We start from the raw sequence: 23,971 nt of genomic DNA, 5'->3' as shown, positions 1-23,971 counted from the left end.
GTGGCGCTTTGCGGAGATGGCAAAGTGTGTCTCATTCGTGGTTGAGCCAACCCTGTCACGATGACATGGGAAAAAGCCTCACCAACAATGGTGTCATTCGAGAAATTACCTGAATTAGAGCCATCGCCTGGAAGTAGGTAAGAAGTAGATTTTTAAAAACAATTAAGTGGGTAATTCGATGCCGTGGCCACCTGGGTGGCAGGGACTAAAGGCAGGTCCCGAATAAATGCACGTGCGCGCCCGGGGAGCCCAGTGAGCAGCAGTTTTCCCGGCTTCGCGTGGAGACCTTGGAGATACCGCGTCCAGCCCAAGCTCAGGGATGCCGATTCCTTGTCTCCGGGCCACAAACCTGACAGGTCGACCCTCTTTCTAAAGGGTTAACCTGCCTTCTCCCTCGGGCGGGAGTCTGCGGTCCCGGGTACCCTTTCGTGACTCACTCGCTGCAAATGTAAACGCCCGAGCGCGCGGTAGGTCCCGCCGGGCCCCCCTCGCGCCGCGATCCCCACACCTACCTCCGCCACCAGCCCAGACGCCGCCCGCCCCCCGCGCGCCGCGCACCCGGGACAGCCAGGAGCCCGCGGGGACCGCAGGCGCGGCCTTAAAACAAAAGAGGCGCCCTGGGAGGGTGGGACCCGGACCTCACCCTCTCCTCGCCCGGCGGTGGCCGCCCGCCCCCTCAGCCCCTGCTCTCGGTGTGCGCATGAGCGGAGGCACCTCCCCCGGTTCCTCCCAAGGCTAAACTTTCTAATTCCCTTCTTTGGGCTCGGGGCTGCCGGCGGCGGGGAGAGTGCTCTCACCGCCCGGGTGAGGAGGACAAAGTGGCTGCGCGATTTTCTCCCCTCCCGACCCTCGGACTCCCCGCTTCCGTGGGAGCGGCAGGAAATGGAAGGGCCCCTCTCTGCACTCTGAACACTTGCTTTTTTTCCCTTTACTTCTCCAGAAAGGAAGACGAGGGGGAAAAGGGCAGGCGGCTCGGCCGGTGCGTTCTCCAGTCCTCCGCAGGGGCTGTCCCCTCGGCTGCAGGGACTGGCCATGGGGCTGCTCCAGGTGTTCGCTTTCAGTTTCTTAGGTAATTCCTCGGACGCGGTGGTGGGGGGAGGGGGTGGGGGGAGGAGGCGTGGGTGGGGAAGAAGCCCCTGAAGGCGTTTGACCCTGCTTCGAGGGCGCCTGGACGATCGGAGAGGGACTGGGGTGGGAATCGTGCCCCGGGATTAAACGCCAGCGCCCTCGGTGGCGGCTGAGGACTGCGCGCGAGGATCGCTGCGGACCCGCAACCTGGGGGCTCTGTGACCAGAACTGGGGACCCGCGGCCCCTGCTCCGGGCTTTGCACCTTCGGCGGGTTCACGGTGGGTCTCTCCACTGCGGGGGGATGGGGGGGTCAGGCTCTCTGGGGTCGGCTGGGAGCTTGTCGCCGAGAGCTGCCCTGGAGCCCATTTCCCGGCAAAGCGTACAAGCTGAGCGCAGGCTTAGTCCTGGGAACAGATTGGAGCCATGTGGCTTCAATTAACCATCGCTGTTTGCCCCCGGATGGCGCCAGAAACAGCTGGACCGGGTGCTTCCCTGGAATGACGAAGCGTTGAAGGCACTCCAAAGCCGCAGGGACTTGTCCACTCGCCCCTTGCTTGGGAAAGCGGCGCCCCCTGCGAGTCCTGCTGCCTCACCCCCAAAGAAGCTCCCGGGATCTCCGAGGGTGCACGCACGCACACTCACACATTTCCACGCGCACGCACACACGGTTTCACACTGAGGATGCACAGGCTGCCGCGTGCACGGAGGTTCATACACTCACCCCGCTACCGGCGCGCGCATGGATGTTTGCCCGCTTGCCTGCCTGCGCTCAGGTCCAGGCACAGGCACATCGAAGTGGCTGGTCTGCACGTCTACCTTTTGTGGCTGGAGCTGCTTCCCCAAGGCAGATCTATGTGGGCTTGAGTGTCTCTAGGTCTCCCGGGAATGATATTCTGGACTGCCGGACCAACGTGATACCGTGTCTCTTTCCGAACCCTCTCCACGTGCCGACCTCCTCCTCGCTCATCTTTCCACTGGGCTTTTTTCTGTGCATTCTACTTTCTTCTGAACCTACTCTGTTCCCGCCCCTTCTTGTACCTTTCGCTTGGGCGCGCTCCCTGCTTGTGTCCTACCCACTCCCCCACCTCCCGGGTCGCCTGCCCTTTTCCACAGCCCTGTACGGAGCCAAAGTGCGCGCTCAAGAACCCGAATTCAGCTATGGCTGCGCGGAGGGCAGCTGCTACCCCGCCACGGGTGACCTTCTCATCGGCCGAGCACAGAAGCTCTCCGTGACCTCGACGTGCGGGCTGCACAAGCCTGAGCCATACTGTATTGTCAGCCACCTCCAGGTGAGGGCGGAGATCCCAGCTCCCGGCTCTACGCGCGCCTCCTCCGGTCTAGAGACCCAGGAGCCAGGCCCTGGGGACTCCACATCCTGCCAGCTATCCAGATAGGAAGCGCGGCCAGTCGGGGAGTCCCGGGATTAGACTGGCTGCTCACCCTTTTTTGCTCCATCTCCGTTTGCACAGTTGTATCCGCCAAACATTTCCTGCCGCCTCCACTGCGGGCGCAGTCAGCATGGAAAGGCAGGACTGCAGGCAACCGGGTCCCTGCCCCGGATCCTGACCCTGAGCCTTCAAAAAGTCCTGAGTGCTTAACGTTTTGTGGTTATTTAAAATCTGTCCTCCTTAGAATATGTGTAAAAGATAGTTTATCTCTTTTTCTTATTCTGGGTAGTGATCTTGGGTTTTTCCCATTTCTCTTGGATAAAGGGTATGGTAGCACTGATGGATACCTTGCAAGGTCATTCTAGTCACTGACCCTGATTTTCTTTCCTGTGGTGTTGTTCCCCATCTACCTCCATTAGATACTTCTTCAGAATTTCCTGGTTGCCATGGTACCCTGACAGAGAAGGACCCAAATGAAATTTCTGGGTGCCTTCTAACAACGGGGCCAGGATCTTAGATTTCAAAGGTCACATTTTTACAAAGTCAAAAATATATTTTATTATTTTTAAAAGATTTTATTTGTCAGAGAGAGAGAGGAAAAGCAGAGGGTAGTGGTAGGCAGAGCAGACAGGAGAAGCAAGCTCCCAGGTGAGCAAAGAGCTACATGTGGGGGCCCAAGACCCCAAGATCATGACCTGAGCCCAAGGCAGACACTTAACCAACTGAGCCACCCAGGTGTCCCAAAATTAACTACCTAGAATCAGAAGCCTTTTGCTTATTATTTTTTTTTTTTTAAGTAGCCTGTTATTTCTGACCTCTAAAGCAAGCAAAAGGCAGCTAGTCTTACCTGCTTCCAAGTGCCAGAGCCAGCTGCTCCAGTTTTGGTCCCTCCACCTGACTGGATACCTGCCCTTTGGGAGGAGGTCCATGTTGTGTGGTTTGCACCGCAGAGACCTTAAAATGGAGCCACTTTTATAAAGCCAGGAGAGAGCCCATTCTGGAGACTGGAGAAATTAAACCAAAGGAATGCGGTAAAGTGGATTCTGCTCCTTTGCTTCCAGGTTTACACAGAGATGTCTAGACTGCTTCCTCCTGATTAGAAGGGTGGCTATAATTAAACTTTTTTTTGAGTTCTGGTAATTGTTCTCCAGTATTAGTTTCCTTGGCTACAGGTTAATGAAGGCAGTCGATGTTACCTTTTCTAATATTAGCATGTAAATCTTACCTAAAATATTGTGTTAACATTTACCTCGGAGGCGAGGACATCCTGTAAATGAATCACCAGATTCTGAATCTGGCTTTGACCAGAATGAGAATTGAATTGTTTGTCTTCAAAGCCAAGTCAAGGCAAACTCTCTGGATTATGGGATCAGCCATGAAAGTGTGGAGTGCTCTTTACAGATAGCAGATTCTAAAGAAAGGGCCTGGGTGTGCACTTCTCTCAAACATTTAATGGGTCTGAAAACTGAGGCAGGAATCTTAAGTATTTTGTCCAGGGTCCCATTGAATTCCTGACTTCTGTTCTCTTGCTTTTTCTTAGTACCTTTTGCTCATCCCTAATCCTTTCGGGAGGAAGGGGATAACTAATAACTAAATAAGGACAAACATAAAAGTACAATTCGTTGATACTGTCCTTATCAGAATATTATCCCTGCTTCAGTGTTGTTCGATATTTGTGGATCTTTACCGATGCCATTCTCAGCTTCGTGAAGGTCCGTGTTGGCATTCTTTGAGTTGGTCTCAGTGTACAGTGCTCATAACAAAGCACCACAGCCTCGTCCTCACTTCCCAAATATTCCGAGCGGTTTCTGGGTTAGTCTGCAAGCTGCCACCATTGATTAAGCTGCCACCACTAATTCTTGGGCAGAGCAGAAGCTGAGAAAACGGGTTCTGTATTTCTCAAAGCTTCTTAAATTCATCTGCGTAATACTTGACCTCTGTCTTATGTAGGTTTTAGAAAAACAGGCCGAATGCATTGTTCTTTTTATTTTCTCCCCTTTCATTTTTCAGTTTGCTTTATGTCAGCAAAAATTCTTTAATACCTCTTCTGCATTTTACTGGAAGAGTAAGCTTCTCTAGCTATTCATTGAGATGAAGGCTTATGCCTAGAAATTTCATTTTGATTAAATTAATAGCTTGTGGAAACAATGCCACCTTTTACTTCTGACCTTGAATTTACAAGCGTGGAGGAAATTTTCAGCAGTAATGCATACCCCGTAAGTTAAAAAGTAAAAGGCGTATTATGTGTCATGTAAGTAATTTTGAGACATTCATTTTTCTTGAAGCAAGTCAGCTTGATTTCTGTATTGTGGGCTTAATTTGTGGTGTGTGTGCATTTTGTGTGTATGTGTGTGTGTGTGTGTGTGTGATTGCTTCCTAGACTCATGAAACTGACTTTCCTTTCAGGAGGACAAAAAATGCTTCATCTGCAATTCCCAAGATCCTTATCATGAGACCCTCAACCCTGACAGTCATCTCATTGAAAATGTGGTCACTACATTTGCTCCAAACCGCCTTAAGATTTGGTGGCAATCCGAAAACGGTATGTGCTTGGTGTGTGATTGGTCACCTGGAAGGAGTTTACAGGCTCCTGGGTATTTGTAATCTTGATTGGTTTGTCTGCCCTATAATTATGGCCTTTGGCGGATTTACTGCCTAGCACTAACTTTTCTTGGTAAAATCTGATCTTTCTTCCTCAAGTATGCACTTTCTGTAAGAAAGAAGTCTTTGATGCTAGACCAAAGGAGTATTTCGTAGCCCTCATCCTGAGGGGAGTCTTTGTGGGGGCGGCTGTATCTGTTGGGGATGTGGAAGGCCCTGCACAGCCCTAAATCTTCCATAAAATATGGCATCTTTCATTTTGATCAACCCCAAAGGAAAAGGCAAAAGCAGCCCCCCTACCATCAGCGTCCTTCCCTCTAAGAAAATTCAGTAATAGTACTGTGACTCAGCACTAGGTATGGATTTTTCAACGACTCTGTCAACCTAGATATGACCCCCCACTCAATTTCTCTAGTGAGTATGTGAAGCCAGCTCCTTTTTCCTTTCTTTGCCTTGGGGTTTGGGTTTAATTTTTTTTTTTATGTATTTTATTTATTTGACACAGAGAGAAAGATCACAAATAGGCAGAGAGGCAGGCAGAGAAAGAGGGGGAAGCAGGCTCCCTGCTGAGCAGAAAGCCCAATGTGGGGCTCGATGCTAGGACCCCCCTGAGATCATGACCTGAGCTGAAGGCAGACACTTAACCCACTGAGCCACCCAGGTGCCCCGGGTTTGGGTTTAGTAAATTCATCAAATTTGATGTTATTTCACTGGGAAACTATCCCCCATTAGTTTTGCATCTGTGTCAAACTTGAATGCTGAACTTTGGGAAATAAAGGTAGAGTTACTGTGTCTTCTCAATAACAATGTACCATTAGATCTTCCAAAAAATTATGAGAATTCTGGATCTCAAAGCTGTTAACCTTGGTTTGGCCATAGAGAATATGGATTTGACTAGATCTCTCTCTTATATATGCCCTATCCCTGGGAAGCTTTTGGAGGCTTGCTGTCAGGTAACTTTCTATAAAGAGGAACTCCCTTACTGGACTTCCTTGTCATTGACTATGAAATTATCCTTGCTTTTCAGAAGACCCTTGGGTTCTGGGGAGAGTTGATTGATTATTCATTGGGACTGCATTGGTTACCAGTTTGAGATAGTCTCGTCCTCAAAACGTGTGTCCGTCCATTAGAGCCTTACCAATTCTTACAGGAGGTTATCTTGGTTGATAGTTGAATGTGATAGAGAAGTTTCTGTAAGTCTGTACTCCAGTCACGGAGGATTTCTGAAAGAGCACAGCACCGCTTCCAAACAACAGGAGCGCGTCCCGACTGCCCACATTCTTCCAGTGACATGAAAGGACAATTAGAAGGACACCTCAACTTTCGTATCAAGTTGATAGACAGTAATATTGTTCATCGTGTGCAGTAGTGCCGGGGGAGGGGAGGGTTTTTCTTGGTTGCTTCAGGAGTTCACCGATATCTGCCATTCGTGGGGCAAGAGGCCAAAGGCCAGAAAGACGGATTTTCAAGGTGAGGCGCTTGTGTTCTCTGTCCCAAGAGATTCAGTGAGGTTAGCTGATGCCTAGGCTTCAGAAAGTCAGATTGGTTGTTACTGCCCCCATCCCCTCCTTGGTGTCCTCATTATTAAAGATGTTCTTTCTGGATGTGATTTTATCCATTTTCTGTGAGTTTCATCCAAGTGGAGCTTTAGGTGGCGGCCTTAAACTATTGGTGTTCAGGCATCGAAATAGGCTTGGAGGGCACAGCTACTTTTCAGAACTCTTCCTGGGGGATCTGCCCCTAGGTCTGACAGAAATCAAACACGCTTTGAAAGAATCACCCTTTTTTTTTTTCTCTGTGGATTTTTCTTCCCTTATTAAAAAAAACTGCAATGCGTTATCAGGTTCTAAATCTAAAACGGAATGTGTTTTTAGGGCGCCCAATGCAGCGTATGTTCTTATGTTACAGAAAGGGTCCTAGTCTTGTTTGCACTTTACGTTATTTTGTTATCTCTTCATTTTGAACAAACACTGCAGGTTTTTAAAAGCCAGGGAGAGAAGAGACACATGGGAGCTGAGCTCACCTTCCACTCCGAAATGTCCAGAGTCGGTTTATAATATGGCCCTTTTTAATAAGTTAGATAAGGTTGGTTAGTGTGATTATAATGTTTTTCTTTAACATTCCAACTAACTCATATCCGTTTCAGTGACCACCCCCCCCCACCCCCCACAACTGGCTTGGCGGTTGTCCAGTGGGAGAGTTTATTTCAAAAGTCCTACTGATTTCCTGAAAATATACCAGCCTGTGACATGATTCATTCTGACACATTCCTGTCTTCCTGCCTTTAAGACTTCCTTTGCTATAGAAGGTGGACCCCCTGAAGCTCTCTCCAACCCAGCAAACAGGGAAAGGTCTCCTTTAGCAAAGAGGCAGCCTGGAGGGCTGGAGGTATTGGCAAGGAGGAGGGAGGTACTTTCCATCTCTGGAATTCCAGTGGCCTTTTTAGTGTGTTAACGCGGGACTGACCCACCCTCAGGGCCTGGTGTGAAGGCTGGTTTGTTTGTTCAGGCTTCCCCCAAAGGGAAGATGTTAGTATTTGTTCTGGGCCGGTGTATTTATTTGAGGGACTCTTTGTCTCTGGCATTGTTTTTCAGTGGTGGGGATGCATCCAAAGGCTTCCCCGTTGGGGATAGTTCTTTCTAAATGGGAGCATAACTAATATGCGTGGTAGACTCTTATTTATTTTCTTTGCTGCTGCATTAAAAAAAGGAATATTTGTGTTTTGCCTGGAGGAGGCTTAGATCCCCTGCTTTAAGCTGCAAGCTGAACCCCTACTGTGCACAGGAAGTGACCCCCTCCTTCCCCTTGAGAGATGTTTTACTTTCTCCTAAGCAAAAGCTGCCTTTCTTGACAGCAACTAGAGGCAATCTGCCGGATGTCTTGTTCCGCTCAGCAGATTCCATGTGTCGAGCTCTGGAACCGTTTGTGGAGAACTGGGAAAGCCTTCTGATTTGCGCTTTACCTCCTACGCCAAGGCAGGTTTCCTGTCTGTAGCTTCACTTTCAGATAGACGGCAAGGAGGATTTCTGTGAGGGGCATAAAGAGAATTTGAGACAACAGTCCCAACTGTTCACAGATGTCCCTGTTTACTATTTCCTTTTTGTTATTTCCCAAAAATCTCCTATAGGTGTGGAAAATGTAACGATCCAACTGGATCTGGAAGCAGAATTCCACTTTACTCATCTCATAATGACTTTCAAGGTAAGGAATTCGTCACTTTCTCACAAATGACACATGGAGAGGCGCCGTGTAATTCCCTTTTTGGTATGGCTCTCTGTTGAGAGTCGGCCTAAATGGGAACTTAAATATTATTGTTGCCATAAATTGGGATCATTGAGCAGCTTTTTAAGATGGGCACAAATTACTATGTTCAACAAATACTCTATCTTCGTGGCAAGCAGGAGAGAGCGAGCCTCTATTCTAAGGTAATTCAACTGTAAACTTTTAATTAGATCTCTTTTTATTTTCCCACGGAGAGAGGCAGCTTTGACTCTCTCCCAAACCACAATAAAACATCTGGAGAGTAAATCCCTGATCCCTTGTGTTGATGTTTTAATGCTGAGTTTGGTAACTGAAAAGGAAGTGTTTTATCTTTAGTTTTCAAGGGCTTGCAAATTTGTGGGAACAGTTCTGCAGTTCCTTAAGAAATGCGTATGCTTTCTTAAATGTGGATTTTCTCATCCTTTTTCTTTTAGAGATGTAAAATGACTCCGGGGCTGGGGAATTTCTCTGGACAAAGTCCCTTTGTTTCTTCATAAGCAGCTGCCTGGAAATGACAGACTACTCATGACTTAAAGTACACGTTGATGCACATAAAACCCATAATTTACCTCCCACTTCTCAGATTAAAACCACTTTGGCTAGTTTTTGGTGGGGGGCTTGAGCTGCACCGTCTCAGGTTAGGAAGAGAGGTGCTGGGGAGGGAGTAACTGCGTGGAAGTTTCGGGAGGCCGAGGGGCATGGAAAGGCATGAAAGTCAGACCACAACTGGGAAGGATGGTGGACTGCTGGTTCCCAGGCCTGAGCCCCTCATCCCCTGCCATCCTCACCCCCCGGGCCCCCAGAGATGCTGTTGCTGCTGGACAGGAAGGCTTCCACTGTGACACTTGATACAGGGGGAGGTCGGGGCTTTCACCAAGCAAATCAACACCGAGCCTCCTCCCTTCATTAACTGCGGCCAAGCCCAGCTTGGTCATTAGAAGTAAAACTCGGCCATGTCCAAAGACGTTACCTTCATGTCTAAAATAGAATTTTCATTATTCCCGTCAATGGCCCTACCTTTTACTTCAGAAAGGGCATCTGTGCCTCCATGGGTCGTTCTGAGTTTGCGTACACCCAGAGGTCCTTGGGGTACATGTTCTATCATTAAATACCCATTTGACTGAGTACGGTGGGCCAGGGATGAAACCGCGCAAGTGCGGAGGGTCAAACAAGCGGGGAAAGAGATGTGAGGAATGGGTGCAGGCAGTCAGGCTGCCGTGGGTGAGAGAGGACGCCCCCTGCAGGTTCCAGCTCCCGTGTGACAAGCAACAGGCATGGGGTTGGACAGGCTTGGGCGTAGATCCCCACCCTGCCCCTTTCTGGCACATGCGGCTGGGGCCTCGGCTTCCTCTTTGGAAGGAAAAGTGGGAGGAATGAGAACCCCTGCACTGGGGGGTTTGTGTGACCTAGCCCTCCGCTGCGGGAGAAGGCATTGTCTTGCTACCTGGCCTCTAATGGGAATGCAATCATTTTTTATATATTCAGATGCTTGGATAAGCGGGTCAAGGAATTCAGCCATCTTCTGTTTGTAAGAAAGTGCCCGAGTCCCTGCGGGAGATTTTAAAGATCTTATGGTTGCTTTTCTGCAGGACCTTCCCACCCTGGTAGGGTTGGGGGGCGGGCAGGGACTGGCAAATAACTTACGTCACGGAGGGTGCTAAGCGCTCAGCAGAAGTTCAGAGAATATACGTTCTGAGCATGGAGGAGGGCGAGATTCCTCGTAGCCTGGGCTAAGGGTGAAAGCTTCATGAAGAGAGATCAGGACTGCATTTGACCCGGGCAAGGAAGGGTGAGCAGGATCTCAGTGGGAGGAGGTGGAAGAAAAGGCGTTCTTGGCAGAGGACAGCGTCTGAGAGCAAAGTGCTGGTGGTGGACAGTTCGGGCGGGTTTCGTTGGGCGTAGATTTGCCTGGAGCTCCAGGCCGTGACGGGGCGAGAAGGAAGATAACAGTCAGAAGGACCGGGACTCTTGGCTGAGGAGTGTGTGCCATGGAGGAAATGGGGAACCATTGACACAAGATGAGACTATTTAAGGAAGGTGGCCAGAGAGGAGGCAGAGGAGGGCCTGGGACAGTGAGCACCGAGGGCTCATGGGGAGGCCCTCGTTGAAGTCTGTGCTGATGAGGGGGCTCACCTAGGAGACTCCTGGGGTTCATGCAGAGGCGGGCCTGACTCTCACATAGGAGGGAGTCGCCCCTGCCATCCAGGACATCCTGGAAGTACTACCAGAAGAGCTTTTTCAAATCACACACCTCCCCTTGTTGCCCTACTGTTCTCTCTGCTGCTCCTACCCTTGAGAATTATCGCCCACTACCATGGGGGTCCTCAGTTGGGCCCTTTTGGAATCAAAGGTTCAGCCATGAATTGGAGAAGGATGAGAAGCAGAACAACAGAAGGAGGGCAAGGAGAAGGATGAAGCCAAGATCTCTTGGATGTCCAAGCTGAGTAAGCAGGAGCATGGCAGTAGGGCGACCGGAGTGAGGACGGTAGCGGGTGGTGGTGAGGAACACAGGTTTGCTGTGGAGAGAGCTGCTTGCTAAGGGGATTGGGTTTGGGGTTGGGTTCTGTGAGCCAGCGAAACTCTTGTAACGTATACATAGTGGGCTTTGGTCTATAGCCAGATGTGGCCAAAATCGTAGCTCTTTCATGGAGTAGAAATTCAGAGGTAGCCGTGCCGCAGTGTGAGCCCCAAGCAGGTTGATGAATGAGCGAAGAGTGTAGAAGGGCCTCCATTCTGAACATGCCAGTGTTTTCCTGGGTTCCAGCAGCCTCCTGAGTCCACAGGAAATTGGATCGCTCTGTCAATGGCCCTTAGGGACTCAGAAGCTTCCAGAAAGGAGGGAGAAAGAATCACAGCCAGCACTGGCTTACAGCGTTTTCTCTCTGCTCCCTTCTGACCCGGAGACATTAGGCTGGTCTATCCCCAGATGTTATCATCCAGGAGGCAGGTCTCATGGGGAGTTTGTCTTGGCTGAGGTAGTTATTGGGGCTTTCCCCCCTTAATATAAACTCCTTCGTCATGTAGTCTTGAATTTAATAAAGTACCATTTTCTTATATTCCTGAACAGGTAAAAAAGTAAAAACCCAAGCAACTAGTAAGTGAATAAGTCAAAGAATCTGTCCAAATATGACCTTCTGTTTTATTACGCTTGTCTCCTTTGATCCATGCAAAAGACTGTCAGGATTATTAAGGAAGGCAGAAGGAGGTCTGGGAATGGACTGGTCTCCCCATTAGTGGTCACCCAGATTTCTCCCAAGCGTCGGTTTTAATTCAGAAGGGAAGGTCTGTTCAGCTTCTGTTTGCTGGGCTGGCTCCTCCGTCCGCGTTTCCCCTCAGTGGAAGGTGCCATGTGCCTCATCTCTTCTTTCCACCCTCCCAAATCTCCATCCTGCCTCAGTTTCCAGGAATCTGGCCTTTGTGTCCCATCCTCCGTGACATCCACTTGTCGGTCTGCTGTGATGCCGTCAGCCAGTGAGGCAGAAAGATGGGTTTGGGCCTCGTTCAGCCTGGATTTGAATCTAAACTCTGCCTCTAGTTGGCAAGTCCATGAACGTGTCTGAGCCGCCATTTCCCACGTGTAAGGAGAGTGTGTCTCGAAGGTGTGTTAGTTTCCTGGGGCCTCCGTAAGGCAGCTTAAATCCCAGAAGTGTCTTGTCTCACAGCTGTGGAGGCTTTATGGGCAAGATCCAAGTGTAGACAGAGTTGGATTCTCCTGCGACTTCTTTCTTTCCTTGGCTTGGAGATGGTGGTTTTTCTTCTCTCTTCCCTTGGTCTTCCTTTGGACATGTCCCTATCCTAATTGCTCCTGCTTATAAAGAATGCCAGTCGTGTGGGATTTGGGCCCACTGTAAGACTTCATTCTACTTTAATTACCCAGATACATTCACATTCTGAGGGACAAGGGGTTAGGTCTTCAACATAAGAATTTGGGGAGGACACCGTTGGGCCCATAACAGGAGGTTAAGCAATGATGTAATTCAGTTGCCTGGCACCACTCTTTCCTGCTTTGGCTAGCCCCGTGCTGATGCCTTTTCTGGAACAATGACTTTGGCTCTTTTATCTTGTCTTTTGCTTTTCGGGGGGAAGTCATACCTTGGGGGGTTTCAAATACCGTGATTTCCAAACAGTGCCAACCGTGATTTCCAAATCCATGGTTCAAGCTCTGTTGGTGCAGCTGGGTGCCAGACCGCTATTTCTGGTTGTCTGCTGGGTGTCCTCTTGTGGATGCCTCATGTGTAGCTAGTCCAAAACCAAAAGCCTGCCTTCTCTTCTGGGCTTTGCTATTAGCACAGTGTCACACACACACACACACACATGCACACGCGCGCACGCGCACACACACACACACACACACTCTCTCCAAGCTCAGGTGCCACTGTTTCTTTCCTTCCCTCCCTTTCCACTGAAACCTAACAACAGATCACCAAGTGTGATCCAATATATTTTACTAAATTCTCTTAAGTTTTCAGAGCAATTGCATCCTTTCTGTCCGACCATACTATCATGCTTGAGTTAAGACCTTCATCTTTTTTTCTCTCAGTTGGTTTCCTTATCTCTTGGTTTCTTTTGTTTCTTGTTTTTCTGTGTCCGATAATTGTGCCCCAGGATGAATTTTCTTTTTTTCTTTTTTTTTTTTTTTAAGATTTTATTTATTTATTAGAGAGAGCGAGAGTGCGCGCGCGTGCACACAAGCAGGGGCAATGGCAGACAGAGAGGGTGGAAGAAGTAGGCTCCCCACTGAGCAGGGAGTCTGATGTGGGACTCGATCCCATGACCCCAAGATAATGACCTGAGCTGATGGCAGATGCTTAACCGACTGAGCCACCCAGCTGTCCCCAGGATGATTTTTCTAAAGTACAACCTGATCATTTCATTCTGTTCAGTCCAGTCTTTTGGTGCTCCTCTTTTGCGGCATAAAGGTAAAGGAAAGGCCTGCACATGGCCAGCAAGTTCCTTCCTCTCCTGTCCTGGTCAAGCTCTTCTGCCGCCTGCAGCCCCTCCGCCCACTGCCTGGAAGACACTCACCCTTCCAGGATCCAATTCAAGGCCAACTTCTCTCTGAAGAATTCAAAGAATGCGCGCGTGCGTGCGTGTGTGTGTGTGTGTGTGTGTGTGTGCTGTGTGCGTGAAAACATCCATCAAACAACATTTGCCATTTTAAACCTTTTTAAGTATACAATTCAGTACCACTAGGTGGCTTCCCAATGTTGTGCCACCATCACCACTCTATTTCCAGAACTTTTTCATCACCCCAAATATAAACTCTACCCATGAAGCAATAACTCCCCATTGCCCCCTCCCCCCAGCCCCTGGAAACCTCTAATTTACTTCCCGTCTCTGCAGACTTGCCAGTTCAAGACCTTTCCTGTCCGTGGAATCCTACAGGATCTGTCCTTTTGTGCCTGGCTTCTTTCACTGAATAGAATGTTTTCGGGGTTTATCCATGATGTAGGAGTATCTGAATTTCTTTTTTATGGCTGAATAACATTCTCTTGCATGTCTATGCCGTATTTGGTTTATCCATTGGTCTTGGATGGGTCCTTGGCTCGTTTCTGCCTTTGGGCCACTGTGAACTATGCCGCCATGAACATTCTCATCCGAGTATCTGAGTCCCCATTTTTGGTTCTTCGGGCAGTGGAGTAGCGAGGAGGGGAATCGAAGGATTCTGCAGCTTCTCAAGTTAGTCCTTGCTTCCTCTTGTCCTCCCAGAGCACACTGTAGGAGACTGCTGTGATGTTTCGTATCTTGAATGATGGAATGAATGTGCTTCCTGGGCCCGTCTGCAGCCTGCAGACCACAGTCTGTACCGAGCGGCGGTCAGCGCCCAGCTGTCGAACGATTACACAAGCAAACCGAGCAAGCGGGCAACCTAACCGGTCCTGTGATGGGTGCTGACCGACTCATCCAAAGAGTGTTAGCTATTAAGTCCCGCTTATGGTCAGCTTCTAAGGAGAAGCAGCTGACTGATCTCTGTTAGGGTGGGAGGAAATGCAGCATTTCAGGGCTCGACACTTGTCGGCGAGAGGACCCACCGTGCACCAGCCTAAAGTTTCTGAAATCCTGCCACAGTCCTAGACACCAACCACACGCCGGCAGGATTTATGGCGAGCAGCTGAGTGATAGGTTCATCTGAGTTAAAAAAAAAAAAAAAAATACAGATCACCAATAGAAAACATCAAACAAGCCTTCTGTTCCCCACCTTTAGACATTCCGTCCGGCCGCTATGCTGATAGAACGATCGTCCGACTTCGGGAGAACCTGGGGCGTGTACAGATACTTTGCCTATGACTGCGAGAGCTCGTTTCCAGGCATCTCCACCGGCCCCATGAAGAAAGTGGATGATATAATCTGTGATTCCCGCTATTCTGACATTGAACCCTCAACCGAAGGAGAGGTTTGTTTGCTTTTCTTGTTTTACATTCTACTTACAAATCCTTTTTGATCATGGCAAAAATACCCATTACTCTTGTATCTATTTTTAGGTGATATTTCGTGCTTTAGATCCTGCTTTCAGAATAGAAGACCCTTACAGTCCAAGGATACAGAGTAAGCTTGTTTTCGAATAAAAGCTTTGATGGAAAAACAGCAATCATGGAAGAACTCCTACCCAGAACACTGTTACCCCAAATCTAAGCATTCAGTGCTGAATCCACCCTCTTTCTTTCCTTTTATCTCCACAATACCCAATCAGAGGCCCTTGAAATTGGCAGGAATCAAAGTCCTCCCGGATGGGGAACACATTTTGATTAGAGTAAAACATTTAAGTCATAAGTACTGAAACAATTATGCTGGTTGTAATAATACCTTATTTTATTGCTCAGTATAATATATATGTATATAAATATATATATGTTATATAATATATAACTTGTATATTACTTGTATATTACATAAGTCATAATTTGTTATATATTACTTATGTATTATATATTATAACTTATATATGACTTATAATGTTATATATAATATATATCATATATAACTTATAGATGTTATATATTGTGTATGTTATATAATATATAATTTGTATATATTATATAATATATGTATACATAAATTAGGGTACAGATTAAGCTGTTGTAACAGAGTGTCCCCAAACATTCAGTGGCTTGAATAAGATAGAAGTTGATTTCTCTCTTACCAAATCATCCAGAGGGCTTTCCAGAGAAGAACGGTAGGTCATCTGCTACATGTAGGATTACCACATAAAATAAAGGCTTACACCCAGTTAAATCAGAATTGGAGGTAAATAGCAAGTTGTTTTTTAGTAATTATATCCCATGGAATATTCGTGACTAGTACAAGGACATCCCATGCAATATTTATGGTTGGTGTGACTATGTCCCATGTCACATTTAAGACAGACTTTACTGACCAAAATATTGTTTATCTGAGATTCAAATGTAACTGAACAACTTGTATTCTTATTGCTGCATCTGGCAACCCTAGCCACTAGAGCAGCCAGGTTCCTTCTGTCTCCTAGTCTTTACTCCTAGCAGGTTGGAGCTGGACCCAACCTATGGGGTAGGAGGCAGCGAAGGGCAGATGACGTGGGAGCTGCTCACGTCCCACTGGCCAAATTTACTCATGTGGCCAACCTCAAGACACACTGGGAAACCTCTAGCAAGGTGGCCGTGTGCCCTCTCACACTCTTGCCGGAGGCTTTTCTTGTCAAAGGAAGGAAAGAAGAAGGAGTACTGGGAGGAAATCCAGGTGTCAGCCGTGCTCAGTACGCTTGTATTTCCATTTAACAGATGAGAAAACTGAGGCTTAGAGAGTTGGAATAATGTGCGTAAGGGGCAGTCAGATCGTGAACCCATAAGTTATGATTCTAAATCTAAATTTGGAAGCTTTCTAGCATGTAGCAACCATGCTTCATTTGTTACAGAATTACATTTTGATCATCTTGGAAGGCAAAATATGCGCTAATTAGAAGAAGGGGGTTTGGAGTCTGGCAGCCCTGGGTTTCGATCCCAGTTCCAGGATATCTGGGACCTGGGGCAAGTAATCTGCTTAAACCTGGTTTATTTTAGAATCTGTTTTTTCAACTGTACGTACATATAGTAATACTGATTTGAACATCATTATGGAGAAAACATGAGTTCTAGAAACGATCTTCTGATGTGCCTGACCCACAGAGAGTAGTCAGTGAATTGAAGCAGCTGCTGCTTTTCATGTTGCCACAAGCCATGGCCTGGGTCTTGCATGGACCTGGTCCCCGTACCTCAGAGTGAGGGGATGAGACTCCTTCTCCGGCTACTAAGGTGTAGGCCACTGAAGAGAGGAAAGGCTGATTCCACTGATAGTGCCCAGCTGCAGACGGCCCTAGTTGAACCCAAGGCACCATAGAGCCTCCCAGTGCAAAGCATGCAAGAGTAAAATGGAAAACATCCAGGAAATATAGCCAGAAAAGGGCTGTTTCCCCACTTAAATTAATTTTACATGCAGCCCAGTCCGTCTCTGGTCTGTAATCTGCTTGTTCATTCTATTACAAAACCAATATCTATGGTACATCCAGCCCTGTGCCATTTCTGAGTGGGCTCTGGGAGGCATCCCATCCCTGCTCTCAAAACCCGGTTGTGAGAAAGGTCCACATGGCGTCCGCGGCACATACCCTGTGGCATCCTACAAGGACTCCCGGTCCGCTCTTTCTTGGACGACATTTGCAAAACTTGGGGAACGTGTCACCATCATAATTCTCTGGTCTTTTGTTGTTGAATGGCCTCAGAAAATCTTGCCTGTGTTCGAGAGGCGCCCGTTTTAACTGCTGATGCTCTCGATCGCCTTTGTGCTCTACAGAACAAGGAAAGTCTCTTTGGTTGGCCCTCTTGTCGAGACCTGGGGCCTCACTTCAAAAGCGAGTCTTGCCCACGCCAGCAGGTCCATGTACAAGGCTTGGCTGTGGGTAACTGTGCTGGGAGAGCGAAGAAGGGACATGTTTGCTCTTCCGTGGGCTCCCACAAAGATCGGTTCAGGGGCTCCTAAACACTCTGGCCGTTCTATAGCTTTGTCGTCGGGCCTCTTGTCAGTAGATACTTGTCTTCATTCTGTGTGTGGGAGGAAATGTTGGCATTCACACATTCCAGCCAGCTAAGTCGTACCACGCTTTCTCTGTTCCGTTTTTGATTTTACAAAGAGCCTAAGTTCAATGCAGGGACTCATGGACTGTCCCTTTCAACCCACAGCTGTTTCTATAGTCTTCATTGTAGGCTGCGCATGTATTATAAGTCATTAAAATTGTGTTCGGGCTTCGCGAGTCTCTGATGCCCTGTGCCAGCGCCTTGTCCTGTGGGGCAAACGAGAATGCATCAGCACCAGTGAGAGTAAAGCTTAGGGACAATTTCAGGCTACACAGGGGAGGACTGATGGACTGATGAGTCTTTCCAGATCCACTTCAGCAAGAGCAGCTTAGCCATTGATGGAAACACTGCGGGAGAAGAATGAATGGCTTTTGGTTGATCAAGTTACTCTACAATATAATTGGTAGCCCCACATCTGTAATAAGCATAGATCTGTAGGCCCAGGAGCGAGAAGAAAAGATAAAAGAAATTGATCCACAAGTAACTTATTATTTTGGAAAAAATCAACTTGCCCAACCTCCTGATACTGAGCTCCTTTATCCTTATGTCACACTATGGATGACAAACGGGACAAAAAAGTGGGAGACTGTGACGTTGGGTCAGAATGTGGTGGAGATCTTCTGTCCCTGGAACGTGGTTCTTCCGCAGTGTTAAATCTATTTTAGCAACTTGGATTTCATCTAAGTGGTGGGAAATTTCAGGTATACTTTATTTCCTCCCAAAATGAACACAAGAATGTTCCATCCTATTCTCTTGTAATAAGAGAATTGGAGTGTGCTGATAAACCCTTTCCCACCTGCATGGACTCCTCTGGGTTGGAGCTGATGAACGTTGCCGTGATACCGAATGGCATCGCAATCGTTCAGGTTACTGTGTGCTAGAGGTTTCTGGCTGCCGTGCCACCGTGTTCTTAAATTTCTTTGCCTTCGTGCTTCTTCCTGAAATGGTCTGATGTTCTTTCTAAACTGGTGAAGAGGGAGCAGCCCTTTCTTCTTCCAGAGATTGTCCCATGGTGTCAAGCTTTACTAGCACGGCCCTCGAGACCGTACAAGGGGGTGATTTTTATTTGTTGTGCCTGTCTATAAAGAGATGTCGTATCCTTGCAAAAGAGGTCTTGCTTGTTTGATCAGACTTTCCCTCTTCTTGGTGACCCTCGTAGATCTCTTAAAAATCACCAACTTGAGAATCAAGTTTGTGAAGCTGCACACTTTGGGCGATAACCTTTTGGATTCCAGAATGGAAATCAGAGAGAAGTATTACTATGCAGTGTATGATATGGTGGTTCGAGGAAATTGCTTCTGCTACGGCCATGCCAGCGAATGTGCACCTGTGGACGGAGTGAATGAGGAAGTAGAGGGAATGGTAAGCAAGCGCTCTGGGGGGGCTTTCTCCTTTATTTTATTTTTTAATATTTCATTTATTTATTTGAGAAAGAGAGGTGGAGATCACAGAGGGAAAGGGAGAAGCAGACTCCCTGCTCAGCAGGGAGCCCAACGTGAGACTCAATCCCAGGACCCCAGGATCCCAGGACCCTGAGCCAAAGGCAGACACCTCACCGACTGAGCCACCCAGGCACCCCAGGCTTTCTCCTTTGGACAGATGATCCCAAAAAGCAATTTGAAGCTAGTTTTACCTTAAACCTTTCACAGCTTCTTGTGGTTTTATTTTTCCAGACTGACTTTTAGCTCCTTCCGCCTTAATGGTGGTTGACAGCTGGTTTTCTCTTTGTTAACTTTCTGGGACTATTCATGTCAGAGACAAAGAATTAAATTTTGGAAATTGTTGCAACAAGCTATTGCTACAGTAGATCTTTTTTTTTCCAGCCAATCCAATAAGGATTAAGAGGTTTTCTCAATAGCCATCACATCTTCCTTTCCTTTAGGGAAGATCAGGCACCACAAGCATAAAGTGACCTCCAGCCCAGAGAACCAGGACATTTGAACCCAGAACCTCAGAACATGACTTAAGAACCCAGTGGGCTTTGTTTCTTTATATGCTTCTACTCGTTTCATTCTTTTCCCACTTTTATGCTGTGTTGTCAATTCATGTACTTCTAAAAATTGGGGATTTGGGTGATTTGCCAAATGGATAAAGTTAGGGTATTTTACCCATTTCGAAGTGAACTGGTAATTCTTACAGACCCGTAGGATTTCGGAGCTAAATGGGTTTACTCCACCAACTATCCTTATTAGAACGGAACAGGAATTAAACAGCTCACCAGAGGGCCCTAAATCAGCTGCAGATGGAAATTTCATGTCTAGCTCTCCTGACCCTGCCCCAGGGTTCCTTCTGTTACTCGACTCTGGGCCTCCCTTGATGAAGATTGTGCCTGCGTTACTTGCTGTTTGCTTTCCCAAGATTGTTAGTCCTCATCTGGGACGGTCCAGGATTTGTGCATTCAACCGTCTGAAACTTCTGCTCTCTATTTGCTCCATTTAGAGCACTTGCCCTGTAGATAAAGTTGCATTTTTAGCAGAGCCTAAAGGGAGGACACAGCCTTAAAATCTCGTTGCTATATCTTTCAGAGAATGCTAGGTACGCAGTGTTTAGTGTTCAGCATAACAAATCTGGCGTGTAGCTCCTGTCCTGTAGTCTCCTCCCTATCAGGGGTCTCAGCACTGTGTGCTGTTGATTCAGACACTGTAGAGTGCTGTGGTGTGTGCTTTGGGACTTTTGGGGGGGGGCGGGGGCGGTTCTGTGTAAAACCAGCTTGTCAGGAGATGATTTTACTCTCTTGCTCACTGGCGCTCCTGTGAAGGTGAGTCCAGGGCAGACCTGTCTGTCCTGTTCCTGAATTCCATTCTATAGAAACTAGTGTTTAGGTGAGGTGCCCGTGCACACGCGTATTTAATAGATTGAAAGCATTTATCTTTTATGTGCCTCAGGGGCTTAGGCAGAGCTTGCCGGAGACACAATGCCAATGAGCACATCCTGGGCCCTCCATCCAGCAAAATAATTTGTTTTGTTTTCTTTTGTTTTCCCTGAGATCTTATGTTTCCTTTCTTAAAGACAAAAAGTTAAGTGTGAATGGGGTAAGTGATTAATATTCTGAATCTTGTTTTGATTTGGAAAAACAAGTGCGGTGCTGGGAGTCAAAATCAAAACAAAAGAAGCAAAAAAACCATTCTTCTATGTGGCACAGCCATAAACCTTGCAGTAATGTGAGTCGTTTCCAGACAGCGTTTGTACATTTAGTTCTGCAGTGTAACTTCTGTTGATTTCTCTTAAAATAGGGTTTTTTGGGGCATAGATTTTTTTTTAAAAAGTAACTAGGTTTTATTTACTTTTTAATTCTTAAGTGACTGATGTTGTTCACCTGGGTTCATTTCATCGATACTTTGATAAACTATTTCCTGAGTATCTGTTGTATAATAGAACACATCACTGTGTTCCTAGAGATGGAGTTGGAGCCATCAGAAAGACAGAACTCACTGGAAAGGGATAAAATAAAAACAAATCCTCACTGTGGTGAGCTGGAGATGACGATTAGTAGGAAAAGGGGTTTCTGTCTCCCATCATTTGTGGAGAAAATCTAGTCCCCAGTCTGTCTCTTACTTTGCCCTTTCCCATTTTTTCTGACTTCCAAGGTTCACGGGCACTGCATGTGCAGGCATAACACCAAGGGCTTGAACTGTGAACAGTGCATGGATTTCTACCACGACTTACCCTGGAGACCCGCTGAAGGTCGAAACAGCAATGCCTGCAAAAGTAAGTCTCCGTCAGAGGGCAGTTTGCATCCACTCAGACCCCTGTTAGTAAGTACAACCCTTTGGTGATAGCTGAGATGGTTTAGGTAAGAAGAAGAAAGAGGGGTTGGGGGTGGGCAGGAAGGAGGGAAGGGGGTGGGGAAGGGGGATGGAGTTCAGATAAGAACAGCACAGAGCCCAAGGCCCCAAGGACGTTCTTGGGACCAACACAGAGTCTACACTGGGGAACTGATTCCAAGGTTTAATTCAGCCGGCATGTGGTGGGCACTTCTCTGCTAGGCACTGAGGATGGGTCACTGATGCGAAATGGCCCCTCCCTATGGGAGGTCGTGTTGCAGGGGGAGGCAGAGGAGGCCAGGGTGTAGAGTCCCAGGAGGGCCAAGTTGAGTTAAGCTTCATTTTGGGAAGACCGGCACCCATGCGGGTACTGAGTAGAGAGTGATATGATATTAAAGCGGGGTGGGACCAAGGGGACTGCCCGTGGGGCTGGCAGAGGGTCAGCGTGCGCTTAGCAGACCTTTATTCTCACTGAAGAGCCTGGTCGGGTGTGCCGGTGGGAATGGGGGAGAAGGGAAGCAGGCCTTCACACCCGTTCCTTAAAGCTGGCAGCCTAAACAAGCTTTCCCAAGAGGCAGTGCCTCGGAGATCCTCTGGGGTGATACGTTCCAGTTCTACCCCCGAGGGGGACCCACAGGTGTCCTCTGCCTGGTCGCAGTCTTCTGTTGATAAGCCACCAAGGGGATTCTCCCCAAAGGTTTTTACTTTTTAGCCCATTCTCTTCCAAAGAGGGCAGATTCATGTTTCAGAAAGCTCACGCCTGGAAGGTTTCCAGCACACCAGGTGGACGCGCCCTTCCCCACTGGCGCCTGATTGTCCGTTGTCATCTTGCCTGAATTCACCCCTGGTTTCCAGAAGGAGCTTCTCCCCCACAAGCCCATCCTCCAGAGGTAGGTCGACTTCAAAGCCCTTCTTGTTGCACAGAGTGTAACTGCAACGGGCACTCGGGCTCCTGTCACTTCGACATGGCGGTCTACTTGGCCACTGGGAACGTCACCGGAGGGGTGTGTGACGACTGCCAGCACAACACGATGGGACGCAGCTGTGAGCAGTGCAAGCCGTTTTACTTCCAGCACCCGGAGAGAGACGTGCGAGACCCCAACCTCTGTGAACGTGCGTGGGGAAGGGCGTGACGGAGGTCTTCTCGGTTTGGAGAGCCAGGGCGGGGGGTGGTCACCATCCTTCTCCTGGGACTCCTGGTGCGAGCGTCAGACTCTGCTTTATTTTAATTAATTATTAATTAATAATTAATTGTTTTAATTGTGGGGTAGCCTGCTGAAGCAGTCTTGCCTTCTTTAGTCTACTGTGACGTGTAGAGGGTCAATGGGAACATACGTGTTGGTACCAACACATGCATTGTTACCTGGTGACCTTTGTTCGTCTCAGGATGCAGCTGTGACCCAGCGGGATCTCAGAACAGGGGAATCTGTGACAGTCACACGGATTTTTCCACTGGCCTCATTGCGGGTCAGTGCCGGTGTAAATTACATGTGGAGGGAGAACACTGTGAAATTTGCAAAGAAGGCTTCTACGGCTTAAGTGCTGAAGACCCGTTCGGTTGTACATGTAAGTACGTTTGTGAAAAAGTCTGGGAGTTCTGGTGGACGTAATGCCCATTTTACTGTGCAGTTCTAAATCCATACTACCCCTTGGCACTCACTTGGTTTGTGTTTCTTTACTTCATTTTATCTCTACGAAAGCTTGTGCTTGCAATCCTCTGGGAACGATTCCTGGCGGGAATCCTTGTGATTCTGAGACAGGTTACTGCTACTGTAAGCGTCTTGTGACAGGACAGCATTGTGACCAGTGTCTGGTAGGTGAATCCTAATTACGTGGGGTGGGTGGTTTGTGTATGGGACCTGTTGTAGAGTCTGTTGTAGAGTCTGCCGTCCCTCTATGTAAATATTAGAAGATGCAAACAATGTACAAAAAAATTACCCATGATTTTGGCAAGATGCTCACCATCGAATTGAAAAATAAAACCACAGTGAAATACCACTTTCATAGTCGAAATTAACAAGTTTTTTAAAATGGGGTTGCTAACTGTAAGGACATAATGTGGGGCTGGTCCTCCGAGTTGCTGATGGAAATGCATGTTGGTTCGTACTTGGCAAGGAAAGCATTTTGGAAGTAAGCTATCAGTAGCCTGTAGAAATGTGCATACCCTTTGACCTAGTAATCCCACTTCTGGGAATCTTTCCTGATGAAATAAGCAGAAGATTGGACAGAGACTCATTGCATCTCATACCAATCATAGCCAAAAAAACTTAGAAGCAACAGTGGGGAAAATACTGAAGTAAACTGGGGGGCTTCTGTACAGTGTGATATTTTGTTGCCTTTGTGAATGACAATAGCATGAGGAAATGCTTATGCTGGTGTTAAAAAAAAAAAAAAAAAAAACACCCACAGGATGTGAGTAGTATCTTGATTGTGCAGGAAAAAATGGCAGCAAGAAAAACAAAATCTGGAAGGAAATACTCCACAAAGTTCACTGTAGTGATTCCGGGTAGAGTGATTACAGGAATAATTTTGAAATTACCCCGTATCTTTTATAACATTCTTGTGATTTCCTTTATAATTTGTGAGGGGGGGGGTGGTCCACTGACCTCAAATTATGTTTATGAGCTGTATATATGCATATTTGCATGTATAACATCAGTTTCTGGAAGCCTGGCCTTTATCTGCTCGTTAGGAAATCCTATTTGTCGATTTCTTCTCCCTTGTGTAGATTCTGTCCTTTTTCCTTTTCTGTCCACCTGCTCTGGACTCAGGATTCGGTGATCTCCTCACCTTTCACTGGTGAAAATA

General features: G+C 47.5%; 1 protein-coding gene and 1 long non-coding RNA gene across 10 annotated transcripts in view; one reads left to right on the top strand and one right to left on the bottom strand.

Moving 5' to 3' along the window:
* The window catches only part of LOC132016048 (uncharacterized), a 54,010-nt gene extending 50,289 nt beyond the window's left edge, over positions 1-3,721 (bottom strand). For 2 of the 9 annotated variants that reach the window (XR_009403873.1, XR_009403875.1), the window contains exon 1: positions 3,305-3,658. This is a non-coding gene — a long non-coding RNA (uncharacterized LOC132016048). Of the gene's footprint in view, positions 1-3,304 lie in introns of all 9 variants that reach the window. The other 7 variants (XR_009403876.1, XR_009403877.1, XR_009403871.1 and 4 more) reach the window with 6 other exon arrangements.
* LAMB1 (laminin subunit beta 1) overlaps positions 706-23,971 on the top strand; it is a 67,470-nt gene continuing 44,204 nt past the window's right edge. The window contains exons 1-12 of the mRNA XM_059397047.1: positions 706-804; positions 941-1,069; positions 2,183-2,358; positions 4,864-4,999; positions 8,186-8,259; positions 14,525-14,713; positions 14,802-14,865; positions 18,559-18,761; positions 20,987-21,107; positions 22,088-22,276; positions 22,550-22,729; positions 22,864-22,976. Of these exons, the coding sequence (XP_059253030.1) occupies positions 1,033-1,069; positions 2,183-2,358; positions 4,864-4,999; positions 8,186-8,259; positions 14,525-14,713; positions 14,802-14,865; positions 18,559-18,761; positions 20,987-21,107; positions 22,088-22,276; positions 22,550-22,729; positions 22,864-22,976 (1,482 nt within the window). The 5' untranslated portion in view covers positions 706-804; positions 941-1,032. The remainder of the gene's footprint in view (positions 805-940; positions 1,070-2,182; positions 2,359-4,863; positions 5,000-8,185; positions 8,260-14,524; positions 14,714-14,801; positions 14,866-18,558; positions 18,762-20,986; positions 21,108-22,087; positions 22,277-22,549; positions 22,730-22,863; positions 22,977-23,971) is intronic.

The sequence above is a fragment of the Mustela nigripes genome, chromosome 4 (assembly GCF_022355385.1).
Source record: "Mustela nigripes isolate SB6536 chromosome 4, MUSNIG.SB6536, whole genome shotgun sequence".
NCBI lineage: Eukaryota > Metazoa > Chordata > Mammalia > Carnivora > Mustelidae > Mustela > Mustela nigripes.
The sequence above is the reverse complement of the archived record's forward strand: the minus strand, read 5'-3'. Positions and strand labels throughout refer to the sequence as shown.